This window comes from Oncorhynchus gorbuscha, linkage group LG08, assembly GCF_021184085.1.
Source record: "Oncorhynchus gorbuscha isolate QuinsamMale2020 ecotype Even-year linkage group LG08, OgorEven_v1.0, whole genome shotgun sequence".
Taxonomy (NCBI): Eukaryota; Metazoa; Chordata; class Actinopteri; order Salmoniformes; family Salmonidae; genus Oncorhynchus; species Oncorhynchus gorbuscha.
In genome coordinates this window covers 1028769-1049946 of record NC_060180.1, presented here as the reverse complement: position 1 = coordinate 1049946, position 21178 = coordinate 1028769, and the positions used below count along the sequence as shown (strand labels likewise).

At 42.3% G+C, this 21178-nt stretch overlaps 1 protein-coding gene and 1 pseudogene across 1 annotated transcript in view; one reads left to right on the top strand and one right to left on the bottom strand.

Moving 5' to 3' along the window:
* The window catches only part of LOC124041083 (testican-2-like), a gene marked incomplete at its 5' end in the record, with an annotated part of 38935 nt that extends 30256 nt beyond the window's left edge, over nt 1–8679 (top strand). The window contains 1 exon segment of the mRNA XM_046358244.1: nt 8260–8679. Within this exon segment, the coding sequence (XP_046214200.1) occupies nt 8260–8396 (137 nt within the window).
* A 7919-nt stretch (nt 8680–16598) lies between these two features.
* Nucleotides 16599–21178, bottom strand: part of LOC124042225 — a 5373-nt pseudogene continuing 793 nt past the window's right edge.

The following is a 21178-nucleotide window of genomic DNA, read 5'->3' as shown; positions in this document are numbered from 1 at the left end:
AGATACAGAACAAAAAGACTTAACGACTGGGTCGTGTCCATAGATACAGAACAAAAAGACTTAACGACTGGGTTGTGTCCATAGATACAGAACAAAAAGACTGAACGACTGGGTCGCGTCTGTAGATACAGAACAAAAAGACTGAACGACTGGGTCGCGTCTGTAGGTACAGAACAAAAGACTTAACGACTGGGTCGCGTCTGTAGATACAGAACAAAAAGACTGAACGACTGGGTCGCGTCTGTAGATACAGAACAAAAAGACTGAACGACTGGGTCGCGTCTCCGTCAACCTAACCAGAATGAAGCCAACCTTACTGAAGCATATATCACTCGTTGGCCAATCCTTCTGTTCTGGCACAGATCTACTATTCACTGGAATCCTCTCAGGATCCCTCACCCTTGACCCGTCCTCCTCTACTTTCTTCACTGCCTCCGCGTACGACACTGTCTGCACTACTCTGACTCAAAGCCACCTCAATCTGCCTCTCTCACAGCAGACACTTCCGATCCCCAGCATCATAGACACCCCTACAGTTAACACACACACCACTTTATCCACCGAAACGACACAATCCTCTTTCCCATTGCCCTCCTGCACACTTCCCACATCTTGGAATCTCCGTCCTTTACACCGCTGTGACATGGCCATAAACGTGGCACCTGAAACACTGCAGTGGATCCGGAACAGAAGCTCTAACAGGAGACCTGATATATCCTAACATGGCTTTGTTGGGTAGAGACTCTGACTCAAAACCAAGTGGAGGCTTCTGAGGGGAGAACGGCTCATAATGTCTGGAACAGAGCTAATGGAATGGCATCAAACACATGGAAACAAATGTATTTGATGCTATTCCACTCCAGCCATGACCACGAGCCCGTCCTCCCCAATTAAGGTGCCACCAACCTCCAGTGTTCAAAACTCAAAAGGACTGACGGTGACTCCTCTGTTGCACCATGCTCACCACCGGGTCTGCGTCGCACCAAACGACGAGCGTCACCAACACCAGGAATCTTCAACTTCAATTGTTCCACCTCCAAACCTAACGCTACCCCAGAAACCCCTCCCTTTAATGGTGCCCTGTAACTAAGTGTAAAGCAAGATACAGGTCTTTCCCCAAGTTGCGTCGCACGGAGAGCCCTGCTCCCTATGATCTGAATAAACACAAACAAACATCACCAGTCCACTTCGGGTTACCTTCACCGGCTCAACAGCGCCCACCATCTTTTACACCCAACCTGAAACCACCCGTGAATCAGCCAAAAAGGCCTGGTTCCGCTCTCACTCCCACTGGACCAAACTTGTCTTTATCAATAACCATGTCCATCAATGCAAGTCTCTGGCTCCGAGATCCTCACAACACCATCTACGCCTTTACCTCCAGGAGTGGAACTGGCGTCCGCCTCACTCTGTTTGAACTTGTCATCAGTCTTCCTCTTCATACCCTCTCCATTGTTATTGTTAGCTTCAATAGATTCAAACCTCCCTCAGTCTTCCTCTTCATACCCTCTCCATTGTTATCGTTAGCTTCAATAGATTCAAACCTCCCTCAGTCTTCCTCTTCATACCCTCTCCATTGTTATTGTTAGCTTCAATAGATTCAAACCTCCCTGTCTTCCTCTTCATACCCTCTCCATTGTTATTGTTAGCTTCAATAGATTCAAACCTCCCTGTCTTCCTCTTCATACCCTCTCCATTGTTATTGTTAGCTTCAATAGATTCAAACCTCTCTCAGTCTTCCTCTTCATACCCTCTCCATTGTTATTGTTAGCTTCAATAGATTCAAACCTCCCTGTCTTCCTCTTCATACCCTCTCCATTGTTATTGTTAGCTTCAATAGATTCAAACCTCCCTGTCTTCCTCTTCATACCCTCTCCATTGTTATTGTTAGCTTCAATAGATTCAAACCTCAGTCTTCCTCTTCATACCCTCTCCATTGTTATTGTTAGCTTCTATAGATTCAAACCTCCCTCAGTCTTCCTCTTCATACCCTCTCCATAGTTATTGTTAGCTTTGATAGATTCAAACCTCCCTCAGTCTTCCTCTCCATTGTTATTGCTAGTTCCAATAGATTCAAACCTCCCTCAGTCTTTTCAACCTTCTCTCACTTTCAAATCACATTTTATTGGTCACATGGTGAGCAAATGTTATTGAGAGTGTAGTGTAGGGAAATGCTTTCCCTCCCTTTTTGTATTTATTAAGGATCCCCATTGGCTGTTGCCAAGGCAACAGCTACTCTTCCTGGGGCCCAAACACATTAAAGCACTTACATATAAAACATAATATAAAACAGTACATCATAAAACATTATCACACCACTACATATCTACAATACAAAATGTGTAATACCACCATACAACAATACTACAATGTACGTGTGTGTAGAGTGCGTGTGCTAGCGTGTGCGTGTGTCTGTATCTTTGTGTGTGTCTCTTCACAGTCCCCGCTGTTCCATAAGGTGTATTTTTACCTGCTTTTTAAAAATCTGATTCTACTGCTTGCATCAGTTACCTGATGTGGAATAGAGTTCCATGTAGCCATGGCTCTATGTAGTACTGTGTGCCTCCCATAGTCTGTTCTGGACTTGGGGACTGTGAAGAGACCTCTGCTGGCATTTCTTGTGGGGTATGCATGGGTGTCAGAGCTGTGTTCTAGTTTTTTAAACAGACAGCTCGGTTCATTCAGCTTGTCAACACTTTTTTCAAAAACAAGTAGTGATGAAGTCAATCTCTCCTCCACTTTGAACCAGGAGAGATTTACATGCATATCATTAATGTTAGCTCTCCGTGTACTTTTAAGGGCCAGCCGTGCTGCCCTGTTCTGAGACAATAGTAATTTTCCAAAGTCTCTCTTTGTGGCACCTGACCACACTGCTGAACAGTAGTCCAGGTGCGACAAAACTATGGCCTGTAGGACCTGCCTTGTTGATAGTGTTGTGAAGAAGGTAGAAACTAGGGCCTGTAGGACCTGCCTTGTTGATAGTGTTGTGAAGAAGGTAGAAACTAGGGCCTGTAGGACCTGCCTTGTTGATAGTGTTGTTAAGAAGGTAGAAACTAGGACCTGTAGGACCTGCCTTGTTGATAGTGTTGTTAAGAAGGTAGAAACTAGGGCCTGTAGGACCTGCCTTGTTGATAGTGTTGTGAAGAAGGTAGAAACTAGGGCCTGTAGGACCTGCCTTGTTGATAGTGTTGTGAAGAAGGTAGAAACTAGGGCCTGTAGGACCTGCCTTGTTGATAGTGTTGTGAAGAAGGTAGAAACTAGGGCCTGTAGGACCTGCCTTGTTGATAGTGTTGTGAAGAAGGTAGAAACTAGGGCCTGTAGGACCTGCCTTGTTGATAGTGTTGTGAAGAAGGTAGAAACTAGGGCCTGTAGGACCTGCCTTGTTGATAAAATTGTATTGATCACATACACATGTTTAGCAGATGTTATTGCGGGTGCAGCGAAATGCATGTGTTTCTAGCTCCCAATAGTGCAGTAATATCTGACAAGTAATATCTAACAATTTCACAACAATACATACAAATTGAAAGTAAAGGAATGGAATTAAGAATATATACATATTTGGACAAGAAATGTCAGAATCTTAAGAGGAGCTCTTTATTATGGACAGACTTCTCCCCATTTTAGCTACTGTTGTATCATTATGTTTTGACCATGACGCTTTTAGTTTTGGAAATATTTAGGACTAATTTATTCCTTGCCACACATTCTGGACCAAACTGCAGCTCTTTGTTAAGTTTTGCTGTCATTTCTGTCGCTGTAGTAGCTGACGTGCATAGTGTTGAGTCATCCGCATACATAGACACACTGGCTTTACTCAAAGCCAGTAGCAGGTCATTAGTAAAGATTGAAAAAAGTAAAGGGCCTAAACAGCTACCCTGGGGAATTCCTGATTCTAACTGGATGATATTTGAGAGGCTTCCATTAAAGAACACCCTCTGTGTTCTGTTGGACAAGTAACTCTTTATCCACATTATAGCAGAGGGTGTAAAGCCATAACACATACGTTTTTCCAGCAGCAGCAGACTAATGTCAAAAGCCGCACTGAAGTCTAACAAAACAACACCTACAATCTTTTTATCATCAATTTTTCCCAGCCAATCATCAGTCATTTGTGTAAGTGTTGTGCTTGTTGAATGTCCTTTCCTATAAGCGTGCTGAAAGTCTGTTGTCAATTTGTTCACTGTGAAATAGCATTGTATCTGGTCAAACAGCATTTTTTTCCCAGGAGTGTACTAAGGGTTGGTAACAGGCTGATTGGTCAGCTATTTGAGCCAGTAAAGTGGGCTTTACTTTTCTTGGTTAGCGGAATGATTTTTGCTTCCCTCCAGGCCTGAGGGCACACACTTTCTAGTAGGCTTACATTGAAGATGTGGCAAATAGGAGTGGCAATATCGTCTGCTACTATCCTCAGTCATTTCCCATCTAGATTGTCAGACCCCGGTGGCTTGTCATTGTTGATAGACATCAATATTTTTTTCACCTCTTCCACACTCACTTTACGGAATTCAAAAGTCCAATTCTTGTCTTTCATCATTTGGCCAGATATACTTGGATGTGTAGTGTCAGCGTTTGTTGCTGGCATCTCATACCTAAATTTGCTAATGTTACCAATGAAAAATTCCTTAAAGTAGTTGGCGATATCAGTGAGTTTTGTGAAGAATGAGCCATCTGATTCATGATGGAGCCGAGTTTGCCTTTGTTTCACAAATGTTAATTTAAGGTGCTCCAAAGCTTTTTACTATCATTCTTTATATCATTTATTTTTGTTTCATAGTGTAGTTTATTTTTTTATTTAGTTTAGTTACATGATTTCTTAATTTGCAGTACCTTTAGCCAATCAGTTGGGCTGCTAGACTTATGTGCCATACATTTTGCCTCATCCCTCTCAACCATACCATTTTTAAATTCCTCATCAATCCAAGGAGATTTAACAGTTTTTACCATCATTTTCTTAACTGGTGCTTATTAGTAACTGGAATAAGTAGTTTCATATGTGTGTCAAGTACAGCGTCTGGTTGCTCCTCATTACACACTACAGACCAGCAGCGTCTGGTTGCTCCTCATTACACACCACAGACCAGCAGCGTCTGGTTGCTCCTCATTACACACCACAGACCAGCAGCGTCTGGTTGCTCCTCATTATACACCACAGACCAGCAGCGTCTGGTTGCTCCTCATTACACACCACAGACCAGCAGCATCTGGTTGCTCCTCATTACACACCACAGACCAGCAGCGTCTGGTTGCTCCTCATTACACACCACAGACCAGCAGCATCTGGTTGCTCCTCATTACACACCACAGACCAGCAGCATCTGGTTGCTCCTCATTACACACCACAGACCAGCAGCATCTGGTTGCTCCTCATTACACACTACAGACCAGCAGCGTCTGGTTGCTCCTCATTACACACCACAGACCAGCAGCGTCTGGTTGCTCCTCGTTACACACCACAGAGCAGCAAATATTCTTTACATCACTACGATCATCACTGAATCACTACGAAACTTATTGTGTGAGCTCTTATACACTATATTAGGCCCAGCCTTTGGAACTTTTGTTTTTCCTTAGATATGGCTACTGTATTGGGGATCACTACATCCTATGCATTTGAATACTGCTTTAAAGCAATCCTCCTCCCGTAAATCAATTACTCGACTATTCAAGCAGAAATCTGTTTTTAGCCTCTTGAGAGACATGCTAAGCCCTGTACTCCCTCTACTTACAGCACTTTGCTTCGCCTCCTAACTATGACCGCAGCACAGCTGTGCTAAAAAAGTTGTTTTGCACGCCCTCTCATGTACAATTGTTTTAGTATTACAGGCTGTAGGGCTGTATAGAGGTGTAGGGCTGTATAGAGGTATAGGGCTGTAGGGCTGTATAGAGGTATAGGGTTGTATAGAGGTATAGGGCTGTAGGGCTGTATAGAGGTATAGGGCTGTATAGAGGTATAGGGCTGTAGGGCTGTATAGAGGTATAGGGCTGTATAGAGGTATAGGGCTGTATAGAGGTGTAGGGCTGTATAGAGGTATAGGGCTGTATAGAGGTATAGGGCTGTAGGGCTGTATAGAGGTATAGGGCTGTAGGGCTGTATAGAGGTATAGGGCTGTATAGAGGTATAGGGCTGTAGGGCTGTATAGAGGTATAGGGCTGTAGTGAATAACTTATTGGTGGTTATATAATAACAATCAGTATTATGGGCTGTATAGGGGTATAGTGCTGTATAGGGGTATAGTGCTATATAGGGCTGTATAGTGGTTTGGGGCTGTATGACTGTATAGGGGTTTAGGGGTATAGGGCTGTATAGGGGTTTAGGGCTGTAGGGGTTTAGGGCTATAGGGGTTTAGGGCTATAGGGCTGTATAGGGGTTTAGGGCTGTATAGGGGTTTAGGGCTATAGGGCTGTATAGGGGTTTAGGGCTGTATAGGGGTTTAGGGCTATAGGGCTGTATAGGGGTTTAGGGCTGTATAGGGGTTTAGGGCTGTATGACTGTATAGGGGTTTAGGGCTATATAGGGGTTTAGGGCTATTTGTAAGTCGCTCTGGATAAGAGCGTCTGCTAAATGACTTAAATGTAAATATAGAGGTTTAGGGCTATATAGGGGTTTAGGGCTATATAGGGGTTTAGGGCTATATAGGGCTGTATGACTGTATAGGGGTATAGGGCTGTATAGGGGTTTAGGGCTGTATAGGGGTTTAGGGCTGTATAGGGGTTTAGGGCTATAGGGCTGTATAGGGGTTTAGGGCTGTATGACTGTATAGGGATTTAGGGCTATAGGGCTGTATAGGGGTTTAGGGCTATAGGGGTTTCCGGCTATAGGGGTTTAGGGCTATAGGTGTTTAGGGCTATAGGGGTTTAGGGCTATAGTGGTTTAGGGCTATATAGGGGTTAAGGCTGTATAGGGGTTTAGGGCTATAGGGCTGCATAGGGGTTTAGGGCTATAGGGGTTTAGGGCTATAGGGGTTTACGGCTATAGGGGTTTAGGGCTATAGGGGTTTAGGGCTATAGGGGTTCTGGCTATAGGGGTTTAGGGCTATAGGGGTTTAGGGCTATAGGGGTTTAGGGCTATAGGGGTTTAGGGCTATAGGGGTTTAGGGCTATATAGGGGTTAAGGCTGTATAGGGGTTTAGGGCTATAGGGCTGCATAGGGGTTTAGGGCTATAGGGGTTTAGGGTTATAGGGTTTAGGTCTGTATGACTGTATAGGGCTGTATAGGGGTTTAGGGCTATAGGGGTTTAGGGCTGTATGACTGTATAGGGCTGTATAGGGGTTTAGAGCTGTATAGGGGTTTAGGGCTATAGGGCTGTATAGGGGTTTAGGGCTGTATGACTGTATAGGGCTGTATAGGGGTTTAGAGCTGTATAGGGGTTTAGGGCTGTATAGGGGTTTAGGGCTGTATGACTGTATAGGGCTGTGTAGGGGTTTAGAGCTGTATAGGGGTTTAGGGCTATAGGGGTTTATGGCTGTATGACTGTATAGGGGTTTAGAGCTGTATAGGGGTTTAGGGCTGTATATGAGTTTAGAGCTGTATAGGGCTATAGGGCTGTATGACTGTATAGGGCTATATAGGGGTATAAGGCTGTAGGACTGTATTGGGCAGTAGGACTGTATTGAGCTGTATAGGGCTGTATAGGACCGTATGGCTGTAGAGGGCCGTAGGGGCTGTTATAGAACTGTAGGGCTGTATAGGACCGTAGGGCTGTATAGGGCTGTATAGAACCGTAGGGCTGTATAGGGCTGTATAGGACCGTAGGGCTGTATAGGGCCGTAGGGCTGTATTGGACCACAGGTCTGTATAGGGCCGTAGGGCTGTATAGGGCCGTAGGGCTGTATAGGGCCGTAGGGCTGTATAGGGCCGTAGGGCTGTATAGGACCGTAGGGCTGTATAGGGCCGTAGGGCTGTTTAGGACTAAAACAAAATGGCTTTTTGTTTTATAATAAGACCAGGATTGAAACAAATGCACTGTGTGGACATCTCACTGTACTGAACAGTCCAGAGCAGTGGGATGGCCACGGCGACACAGTGTGGTCTGTTTGAATTTCAGCAGTATTAAAGGGATAGTTCATTTGAAATATAAAATACACATTTCTTTCCTTAGCCTGAAAGCAGTATATGGACAAGGAGAGACTGCAATATGTACCAGTATTAACTACCTACAAACATCCTACTGTATGTTACCTGATGTATTTTCTCACATAAAATCATAGGAATTGTTAACTGAGAAATACTCTTTTCAATTTCATCCCTCGCTCCAGATGAACTGCTGGGATATTCCGGAGATTTTGGGAGTGGCGTGGGATGGGAGGATGAGGAAGAGAAGGAGGAGAACGGAGAAGAGGAGGAGGAGGAAGAGGAAGAGGGGGAGGCAGACGACGGAGGATACATCTGGTAGAAACTGAACCCAAACGGAGAACCTGGTCAGGATGGATCCACTGGCCTACAACTACAGGGATGATGGCTGAGGCTTGCGTCCCAAATGGCACCCTATTCCCTATGTAGTGCACTACTTTTGACCAGGTCTCATAGGGACACCCATAGGGGGTCTGTCAAAAGTAGTGCACTATATAGGGAATAGGGTGTCATTGGGGATGCAAGCATCTTTGTCTCCTAACAGCAAAAGATTTGGGGATTTCGGGGCATGGGATTCTGTCTCTATTGTCGTTGATCTGGGGAGTGGGAGGTGTGAGGGGGGTACAGTGGTGAGATTGCTAGTTTTTGTCTTAAATATGTGAATTATTGCTTCATTCTTTTCTGTTTTGTAAGCAAGGGAGTGTTCTGTTTCACCGTAGAGAACTATCATCTGATAATCTGGCCATCAAATGTTACTGTCAGAAATGCATCTAGTGTCATACATTTATGTTCCATTGTGAACAATTGCTTGAATATTGAAATCGCAGATCTGCTAAAAATGGAACGGATTGAGACCTGAGACAGTGGAAAAGGGGTCAATATTTACCTGGTTGTGTTGTCAAAATCAGAGATGCGTATATAAATCCTGTAGCTATGATCTATGAAGCAGGACAACGAGACTAGACTACTCTGGTTATAACCCAAATGGTACACTGTTCCCTTTTATAGTGTACAGCTTTTTATCAGGGCCTGTAAAGCTCTGGTCTGAAGTCGTGCACTATACATGGATTAGGGAGCCACTTGGGATGCAAGCCTCTCTTTTAGGAGGTGATTCCACTACTGAGAGAAATTATTATTTTTCTCTTAAACGTTTCTTAGCGAAGCATATTTCTCGGTTCTCTTTTGACGTGAATGTCGTCAAAGTAACGTTGCTCATTGGATCATTTGTGAAAATGACCGTGTTTCGTGCATTATGGGGGTGAATACAGGACTGAGAAACAGGCTTGTTATTCAAGGAAGGCTTTTGTGCTACTTTATTGCTAAAAGGTATAACTGATGTACACGGCTCTCTGCGGTCTATAAACCTTTAAAAACTATATATATATATCGATTAACATAGACACAAGAACTACTAATATCTCTTATGAAACTGCTTTGGGAACTTTGTTTCTTTTTGTGTTATTTCAACTCAAAACTTGTAGAATGTATATTACTTGTCCCGTCAACCTACACCACCAAGGGTAACATCCCAAATGGCCCTCTATGCCCTATATAGTGCACTACTTTCTATCCAGGGCTCATACAGACTCTCTGGTCCAAAGTAGTGTACTATATAGGGAATGGTATTCCATTTGGAATGCAGACACTACCTTATCCTATGGGAAGTCTGTAAATCACTTCAAAGAATGTGTCAGTCGATGTTCTATTCTCAGTCTTTATTTTGGTGTTTATAAAACAACGTGTATGCTACTTGAAGTTCTGTGTGTATACTTGAAATCTCACCGTTAGATTGTTTTCTCACGAGTATATTGTTGCCATTATTATTCCATCACTTCAGTTGTTTTTAGTATATTGCACGTTATAGTGAACATGAATGTACTTCTCCTAGGCTGAGCACTTTACTATTAAAGGCATTGGGCCCCAAAACCTCTTGCATTTTCAGTACTACTTTACAAATAGCATCTCTCCTGCAATTTTTGTAAGATTTGGGAGGTAAAATCTCTGAATCCTTTGTGACGTGACTTCTGTTGAATAGTTAGAAATATAGTGATGTGTACTTGTATGTGATCCACAAAATGACTGACAATGGAGAGTGTAAAAACAAACTCAACATACATGGACAATTAAAGGATCCTTTATTGCCAAGTCCCTGTCACCTAAAATGGACGTTTATGTCAGAGCTGAACGTGGAGACAGGTTTTCATTTCATTGGTCCTAAACTGCCTCCGACGTCAGGAAATGAAACTGCACTCTCAACAGTATCGACCCTAGCTCAGTGGTCGCGACCTAGCTCAGTGGTCCCGACCCTAGCTCAGTGGTCCCGACCCTAGCTCAGTGGTCCCGACCCTGTTGTCCTTGTGGCGCGACAAGCAGAAGAGGACACCACTGTTGTCCTTGTGACAGACAGAAGAGGACACCACTGTTGTCCTTGTGACAGGCAGAAGAGGACACCACTGTTTTCCTTGTGACAGGCAGAAGAGGACACCACTGTTGTCCTTGTGACAGGCAGAAGAGGACACCACTGTTGTCCTTGTGGCGCGACAGGCAGAAGAGGACACCACTCTGGAAGCAGATCAATAATGTACGCCTACAGGCTCAAAGTGCCATTTGCCACCTTTGTCTGCATCCCAAATGGCCACCCTATTACCTTTATGGTCCACTACTTTTGACCAGGGTCAATAGGGTTCACTTTATAAAGAATAGGGTGCCATTTGGGACTCATTCTCTGAGCTACATCACCAACAATACTCTGATATAAACCTAAAGGAGACCGAGCTACAGCACCAATACTCTGATATAAACCTAAAGGAGACCGAGCTACATCACCAACAATACTCTGATATAAACCTAAAGGAGACTGAGCTACATCACCAACAATACTCTGATATAAACCTAAAGGAGACCGAGCTACAGCACCAACAATACTCTGATATAAACATAAAGGAGACCAAGCTACATCACCAACAATACTCTGATATAAACCTAAAGGAGACCGAGCTACATCACCAACAATACTCTGATATAAACATAAAGGAGACCAAGCTACATCACCAACAATACTCTGATATAAACATAAAGGAGACCAAGCTACATCACCAACAATACTCTGATATAAACCTAAAGGAGACCAAGCTACATCACCAACAATACTCTGATATAAAACCTAAAGACCGAGATACCAACAATACTCTGATATAAACATAAAGGAGACCGAGCTACATCACCAACAATACTGTGATATAAAACCTAAAGGAGACTGAGCTACATCAACAATACTCTGATAAACCTAAAGGAGACTGAGCTACATCACCAACAATACTCTGATATAAACATAAAGGAGGCTGAGCTACATCACCAACAATACTCAACAATAATAAAACCTAAAGGAGACTGAGCTACATCAACAACAATACTCAACAATAATAAAACCTAAAGGAGGCTGAGCTACATCACCAACAATACTCTGATATAAACATAAAGGAGGCTGAGCTACATCACCAACAATACTCTGATATAAACCTAAAGGAGACTGCGCTACATCAACAACAATACTCAACAATAATAAAACCTAAAGGAGGCTGAGCTACATCACCAACAATACTCTGATATAAACATAAAGGAGGCTGAGCTACAGCACCAACAATACTCTGATATAATACCTAAAGGAGGCTGAGCTACATCAACAACAATACTCTGATATAAACCTAAAGGAGACCGAGCTACATCACCAACAATACTCTGATATAAACCTAAAGGAGACTGAGCTACATCACCAACAATACTCTGATATAATACCTAAAGGAGGCTGAGCTACATCAACAACAATACTCAACAATAATAAAACCTAAAGGAGGCTGAGCTACATCAACAACAATACTCAACAATAATAAAACCTAAAGGAGGCTGAGCTACATCAACAACAATACTCAACAATAATAAAACCTAAAGGAGACTGAGCTACATCAACAACAATACTCAACAATAATAAAACCTAAAGGAGACTGAGCTACATCAACAACAATACTCAACAATAATAAAACCTAAAGGAGACTGAGCTACATCAACAACAATACTCAACAATAATAAAACCTAAAGGAGACTGAGCTACATCACCAACAATACTCAACAATAATAAAACCTAAAGGAGACTGAGCTACATCACCAACAATACTCAACAATAATAAAACCTAAAGGAGGCTGAGCTACATCAACAACAATACTCAACAATAATAAAACCTAAAGGAGGCTGAGCTACATCACCAACAATACTCTGATATAAACCTAAAGGAGGCTGAGCTACATCACCAACAATACTCTGATATAAACCTAAAGGAGGCTGAGCTACATCAACAACAATACTCTGATATAAACCTAAAGGAGGCTGAGCTACATCAACAACAATACTCAACAATAATAAAACCTAAAAGGAGGCTGAGCTACATCACCAACAATACTCTGATATAAACCTAAAGGAGGCTGAGCTACATCAACAACAATACTCAACAATAATAAAACCTAAAGGAGGCTGAGCTACATCACCAACAATACTCTGATATAAACCTAAAGGAGACTGCGCTACATCAACAACAATACTCAACAATAATAAAACCTAAAGGAGGCTGAGCTACATCACCAACAATACTCTGATATAAACCTAAAGGAGACCGAGCTACATCACCAACAATACTCTGATATAAACCTAAAGGAGGCTGAGCTACATCACCAACAATACTCTGATATAAACCTAAAGGAGACTGAGCTACATCACCAACAATACTCAACAATAATAAAACCTAAAGGAGACTGAGCTACATCACCAACAATACTCAACAATAATAAAACCTAAAGGAGGCTGAGCTACATCACCAACAATACTCAACAATATAAAACCTAAAGGAGACTGAGCTACATCACCAACAATACTCTGATATAAACCTAAAGGAGACTGAGCTACATCAACAACAATACTCAACAATAATAAAACCTAAAGGAGACTGAGCTACATCAACAACAATACTCAACAATAATAAAACCTAAAGGAGACTGAGCTACATCAACAACAATACTCAACAATAATAAAACCTAAAGGAGGCTGAGCTACAGCACCAATACTCTGATATAAACATAAAGGAGACAGAGCTACATCAACAATACTCTGATATAAACCTAAAGGAGAGGGTAGAGATATGCTATGATGCACTCTTTGGAAGTTGCATGATAACAGCCCTGTACCGAAGATTATATTTAGAGTTAATGGCTCAGTTATACAGTATTTGCAAATACTGCTCATCTCAAACATACTTTATTATCACACGTAGATTAGAAGTGTGGATGTGTAGCATTTGCAATTTAATCTTTACAGCCTTAGAACAAAACATGACAAGTGAGGAATGATTGTTAAAAATATTTATGGAATTTCTCACGTTAAAATGATCCGAGTTATCATAAGTACATCCAGTAATAATGTCTATGTGCCAAATGGCAACCTATACTTTATAGTGCACTACATTGGACCAGGGTCAAATAGGGCTTTGGTCAAAAGTAGTGCACTATGTAGGTAATAGGGTGTTATTTGGGATTACAAACCTGCGTGTTTTGTCAGCTCCAGGATAATGAATTGTACAAAGAAAGAGACCATCTCCATTTTACATTATTTACAATGAATACAGAAATGTTAATGGTACTCAATAGTTAAATACTGATATACAGCGTTGGGGTCAGTTTCATTTCAATTCAGGTAGGAAACGGAAACTCCAATTAAATTGTTCCTCATTAAAAAAGCTTTGAGAATAAATGTGAATATCAGTTTAGTTCCTGAATTGAAATGGAACTGAGCCCAAGGCTGGCTGATATAAAGGCTGTTAATTCCCAGAGATTCAGAGCTACAGACGTACTCTCATATCATTGTACTGATAGTCAAGAAGTACCTGCAGCATTTCAACCATAGATTTGTCTGAATCACAAAGCCAATACTTCACATCATGGACATCATAAATCATTTCAATAAATGACCAACACAGCAGACAGGAAATGTGACAAATAGATCACCAAAAGGCTGAATCAGACTGCCGAAACACTCCCTCTATTTAAACTATAAGGCAGTATTAGCCTACGTGGCTGGAAGTACCGGTTCCCATTAGTTCATTCTGATAATAAATAATAATCAACTAAAATATGTCAGTGATGGCCATTTCAGATTCAAATTAAATTGACATCAAGATAATAAGAAATGTTGCAAATGACAGAGGCTTAGAATGACAAAGAAGATTTACCAGTAGGCCTAGAAATTAGAGGTCAACCGATTAATCGGAATGGGCGATTAATTAGGCCGATTTCAAGTTTCAGATTTTTATGAAAATCGGTATTTTGGGGCGCCGATTTGCAGATAAAAAAAAAAAAAACATTTTATAAAATTAATTATACGTTTATTTAACTAGGCAAGTCAGTTAAGAACACATTCTTACTTTCAATGACGGCCTAGAAACGGTGAGTTAACTGCCTTGTTCAGGGGCAGAACGACAGATTCTCACCTGTCAGCTCGGGGATCAATCTTGCAACCTTACAGTTAACTAGTCCAACGCAATAACGACCTGCCTTTCTCTCGTTGCACTCCACAATGAGCCTATTACGCGAATGCAGTAAGCCAAGGTAAGTTGCTAGCTAGCATTAAACTTATCTTATAAAAAACAATCAATCACAAGTTAACTACACATGGTTCATGATATTACTAGATATTATCTAGCGTATCCTGTGTTGCATATAATCTGACTGAGCATACAAGCATACAAGTATCTGACTGAGCGGTGGTAGGCATATTTGTGCGTTTTGCCAGCAGCTCTTCATTGTGCGTCAAGCATTGCGCTGTTAATGACTTCAAGCCTATCAACTCCCGAGATTAGGCTGGTGTTACCGATGTGAAAAGGCTAGGTAGTTAGCGCGCACTAATAGCATTTCAAACGTCACTCACTCTGAGCCTTCTAGTAGTTGTTCCCCTTGCTCTGCATGGGTAACGCTGCTTCGAGGGTGGCTGTTGTCGTTGTGTTGCTGGTTCGATCCCAGGGAGGAGCGAGGAGAGGGACGGAAGCTATACTGTTACACTGGCAATTCTAAAGTGCCTATAAGAACATCCAATAGTCAAAGGTGAATGAAATACAAATGGTAGAGAGAGAAATAGTCGTATAAATACTATAAAAACTACAACCTAAAACTTCTTACCTGGGAATATTGAAGACTCATGTTAAAAGGAACCACCAGCTTTCATATGTTCTCATGTTCTGAGCAAGGAACTTAAATGTTAGCTTTCTTACATGGCACATATTGCACTTTTACTTTCTTCTCCAACACTTTGTTTTTGCATTATTTAAACCAAATTGAACATGTTTCATTATTTAGTTGAGGCTAAATTGATTTTATTGATGTATTATATTAAGTCAAAATAATTGTTCATTCAGTATTGTTGTAATTATCATTACTACAAATAAACCAAGAAAAAAAAAAATCGGCCGATTAATCGGTTTCGGCTTTTTTGGTCCTCCAATAATCGGTATCGGCACTGAAAAATCATAATCAGTCGACCTCTACTAGAAATATCTGGGACGTGTTCATTTTAGGGCCTGCAACGGAAAACATTTTAAAACATTTTGCAACTGAAAACGAAAATGATTGTTTCCATTGTCCAAGTGCCGTTTCAGTCCATTTTCATCCGTTTGGTGCCTAATGAACACGACCCAGGTCAGCGAACAGGACAGGGCATGGACCAAGAGCCCTATTCAAACTGGTGCCCAGGCTATCTGGTGTTTCCTTGAGTAGTACGTCACTCAAAGCATGCAAGTGGGATTTCTTTTTTAAACCAGCCTTGATCGAATAGGGCCCAAATATCTATTTTTAAACCAGACTTGATTGAAAAAGGACCAATATATGTATTTTTAAACCAGACTTGATTGAAAAGGGACCAATATCTATATTTTTCAACAAAACCTCTGCCAGAGCTGTGTTAGTAGAGTAGCATAGCCTTTTTGTTAAGATTAGCATTGCAGTGGCCACTGATGGTCATTCCGCTTTATTGCTGCATACCATGGAATGATGGCAATGGCGGTCTCTTGTTGTGGCCTGTTACAATGTACCTGCATATCATGGCACTATAGCCATTCATTCATTAAACTGTAGTAGGACAAACATTACATCACTACTACAACCCCCCCCAGGTCTATTTTATGTAAACATCCCAAAGTCACTAGCAAAATAGTTTGCATACGTCTTTGGCTGAGTGCATTGAAGGCAATAGCTGCGTGGACAATTACAATTGATCTCACACCCCGGGACGCGTACCAAATGTCAACCCTATTCCTATTTAGTGCACTACTTTTGACCAGGGTTGGCACCCTATTCCCTATTTAGTGCACTACTTGTGACCAGGGTGGGGGCATAGAAAGTATGGGTTCTCTGAAGTAGTGCACTATATAGTCAATATGCTGCCATTTGGGATATACACGCCATGTATAGAAACAGAATCAGGTCAAAATGGACTCCGCCCCTAAACTTTAGATGACCTTCTATTCGATGCGATTGGAACTTGGGTCTGTTGGGATATTCCTGCTCAGTCTATCTATCCTCTTTCATGTCCTCTTAGTGATAAGAACATCTTATTCTAGGTAGGACTGCTATGTACAAGCATTTGTACCGCCACCATTCACATAAATATCCTTATCATTTATAATCTATTTCATTTAAAAACTACTTGGTCCTTCATGTTTCAGAAATAATTGTAAAAGTTCACAGTATACCTTATAAAGGTTCTACATTGGTACAGGTCATCTTCCGTATACTGTAGCTTGAATTGCAGCTATGATCAAATCTGTTGGGGTAGAACCGGATACTCTAATTTACACGCCAGAGAACGGGGTCGACGTTATACTTAACTAATGGACTTATTAGTATTACACGCAAAACCCATCTTGAATCTTGTGACCATGAACCACTTTTAAAAGTTTGCATAGATAGAAACCTTTAAAACGGACCAATTAATGCTGAAATTGACAGATGTACTCAATCAGAAAGCTGATTATTGGGAGCTTCACATCTTTCCACATGGGGGAGGGGGAGGGAGGGGGGGTGGACGATATGGGCCATTTCATTTGATAGCTTATCTTCTTCATTCCCCCCCAGAAAAATGGGAGTCCGTTTAGTAAAAGAAGTGCTGCCTAGATGTCAGTCGATGTATTGTGCCAGCCACTGAAGCCATCTCCATAGCCCTGCTTCTTCAGGACACTGCACATGAAAATCTCCAGAGGTCGTGCCTGCAGCTCCTTCACCGACACGCTACCCTGGAGAAGAACAACAGGAACGAGCTGTTATAAAAGACCAGTCCAGCAACACGTTACCCTGGAGAAGAACAACAGGAACAAGCTGTTATAAGACCCTCCCAGCAACAGCCCTGGAAAACAACAGGAACGAGCTGTTATAAAAGACAGAGATCCAGCAAACGTTACCCAGCAACACTGTTATAAAAGACCCCTCCAGCAACACGTTACCCTGGAGAAGAACAACAGGAACAGGCTGTTATAAAAACCCCTCCAGCAACACTTTACCCTGGAGGAGAACAACTGTTATAAAAGACCACTCAGCAACTTCACCTTTTTTTCTGCTGAAAAACATTATCCCAAGTCTAAATATCGTAATGTACACACACTTAAGGTTTTTAAAAAAAGAAGAATAAGAATGTTTTACCCACTTGTGCCATACAGTGCATTCAGAAACTATTCAGACCCCTTGACTTTTTCCACATTGTTAGGTTACAGTCTTATTCTAAAATGTATTCAATTATTTGTTTTCCTCATCAATCCATCTCTACCTGCACATTCATCTTCTGCCGATCTACCGTTCCAGTGTTTAATTGCTATATTGTAATTACTTCGCCTATTTATTTCCTTATCTTACCTCATTTGCACTCACTGTATATAGACTTTTTTGTTTTCTTTTTGTTCTACTGTATTATTGACTGTATGTTTTGTTTATTCCATGTGTAACTCTGTGTTTGATGTGTCAAATTGCTTTCAAGCTTTATCTAGCCAGGTCACAGATTTGCAAATGAACTTTGTTCTCAACTCTTCCTGATTCGGCAAGGTGTTCCTCAACTAGCCTGCCTGGTTAAATAAAGGTGTTCTCAACTAGCCTGCCTGGTTAAATAAAGGTGTTCTCAGCTAGCTACAGACCAAATAAAGGTATTCTCAACTAGCCCTACTGAGATTCAAATAAAGGTGTTCTCAACTAGCCTACCTGGATTTAAATAAAGAGTGTTCTCCAAACTAATACCACATAGTTAAATAAAGGTGTTCTCAACTAGCCTACCTGGTTAAATAAGTGTTCTCAACTAGCCTACCTGTTAAATAAAGGTGTTCTCAACTAGCCTACCTGGTTAAATAAAGGTAGAAATTAAAAATAATTTAAAAATACACACAACAATGCATAATAAAGCAAACAACAGTTAAAAACATTTTTGCAAATGTATATAAAAATAATTAATTAAACTTATTTCCATAAGTATTCAGACCCTTTGTTATGAGACTTGAAATTGAGCTCAGGTGCATCCTGTTTCCGTGATCATCCGCTTGAGATGTTTCAACAACTTGGTTGAGTCCACCTGTGGTAAATTCAATTGATTTGGAAAAAGACACACACCTGTCTATATAGGGTCCACAGTTGACAGTGCATGTCAGGCAAAAACCAAGCCATGAGGTCGAAGGAATTGTCTGTAGAGCTCCGAGACAGGATTGTGTCGAGGCACAGATCTGGGGAAGGGTACCAAAAAATGTCTACAACAGCATTGAAGGTCCCCAAAGAACACAATGGCCACCATCATTCGTAAATGGAAGAAGTTTGGAACCACAAGATTCTTCCCAGAGCTGGCCGCCTGGCAAAACTGACCAATCAGGGGGAAGGGACTTTGTCAGGGGAGGTGACCAAGAACCCAATGAAGTCACTCTGGACAGAGCTCAGAGTTCCTCTGTGGAAGTGGAGAACTTCAGAAGGACAACCATCTCTGCAGCACTCCACCAATCAGGTTTTTATGGAAGAGTGGCCAGAAGGATGCCCTCCTCAGTAAAGAGGCACATGACAGCCGGCCAGGTTTGCCCAAAGGCCCTAAAGAGACTGACCATGGGAAACAAAATTCTCTGTCTAATGAAACCAAGATTGAACTCTTTGGCCTGAATGCCAAGCATCACATCTGGAGGGAAATCTAGCACCATCCCAAACGGTGAAGCATGGTGGTGGCAGCATCATGTTGTGGGGATGATTTTCAACGAGCGGCAGGAACTAGATTGACTAGTCAGGACAGGAAGATGGGCGTAGCAAAGCAGAGAGAGATCCTTGATGAAAACCTGTTCAGGACCTCAGACTGGGGTCCTTCCAACAGGACAAGATGCTAAACACACAGCCAAGACAACGCATGAGTGGCTTCAGGACAAGGCTCTGAATGTCCTTGAGTGGCCCAGCCAGAGCCCAGACTTGAACCCGATCAAACATCTCTGGAGAGACCTGAAAATAACTGTGCAGCCACACTCTCCATCCACCCTGACAGAGCTTGAGAGGATCTTCAGAGAAGAATGGGAGAAACTCCCCAAATACAGGTGTGCCAAGCTTGTAATTCATTTGGCCAAATTTCTAAAAACCTGTTTTTGCTTTTGTCATTATATGGTATTGTGTGTAGCTTGATGAGGAAAGGCTCAGTGGAAGTGTGGTGGTATGAATACCTTCCGAAGGGCAACTGTACCTGGATAACCTATTGAGATGAAGCTTTTGTTAAGTAAAATCAGGTGATAAATGAGGTGAAAATAGACTGGAGTACCAATAGCATTTTTATAGCATGTCTAAACATGAATACTGCCATACACATGTTTCAGACACACACACACACACACACACACACACACACACACACACACACACACACACACACACACACACACACACACACACACACACACACACACACACACACACACACACACACACACGTTAGTTGTGTTATACCTCATCTGAAATGGACTTTAAAAAAAAAAAGATAATGGCAATAATAATAATAATGATACAATAATAATAATTATATAATAATAATGATACAAAATTCCACAGGCTACATCTATCTCTATGCCTTACCTTTCCAGTGCATTGTCCATCGAGAACGAAGGCCTGCCTCAGTCCCCCTTCACTGATGGCTTCAGGACAGTCTATCTTGTTACCCAGGACCAGCACAGGCACAGAGAGGGATGGTCTCATCTGCTAACAGGGCCTGAACACACACACACACACACACACACACACACACACACACACACACACACACACACACACACACACACACACACACACACACACACACACACACACACACACACACACACACACACACACACCACACACACAGGAAAGAGGTTGAGTAATGAGACAGAGGGGACGTGAGAATGTTTGTTGTGGGCCCTGGTGTAAACCTGCCTCAACTGGGCTGCCTCAACTGGGCTGCCTCAGCTGGGCTGCCTCAACTGGGCTGCCTCCCAGCTGGGCTGCCTCAGCTGGGCTGCCTCAACTGGGCTGCCTCAACTGGGCTGCCTCAACTGGGCTGCCTCTGGGCTGCCTCAACTGGGCTGCCTCAGCTGGGCTGCCTCAGCTGGGCTGCCTCAACTGGGCTGCCTCAACTGGGCTGCCTCAACTGGGCTGCCTCAACTGGGCTGCCTCAACTGGGGCTGCCTCAACTGGGCTGCCCAACTGGGCTGCCTCAACTGGGCTGCCTCAGCTGGGCTGCCTCAACTGGGCTGCCTCAACGGCGTGGGTTTTGTGTATGCATTTTTCACAATGAATCTTCATAAATTAGACACATTGTGAGCAGTGGAAGTGACCTACATCAAGTTCGATCTTGGATTCTGTAAGGCGGTCGTGGTCGGCACAGTCAACCAGAAAGACAACTCCATTGATAGCCGGCAGGTAGTTCTTCCAAACTCTTCTAGCTGTGAAAGAGACAGAAGATGTAGCACATGAGGTAAAGTGTCAAGATGCTGACCAAACCCTGAGAAAGACAATGTAATGAGTCCAGATGCTGACCAAACCCTA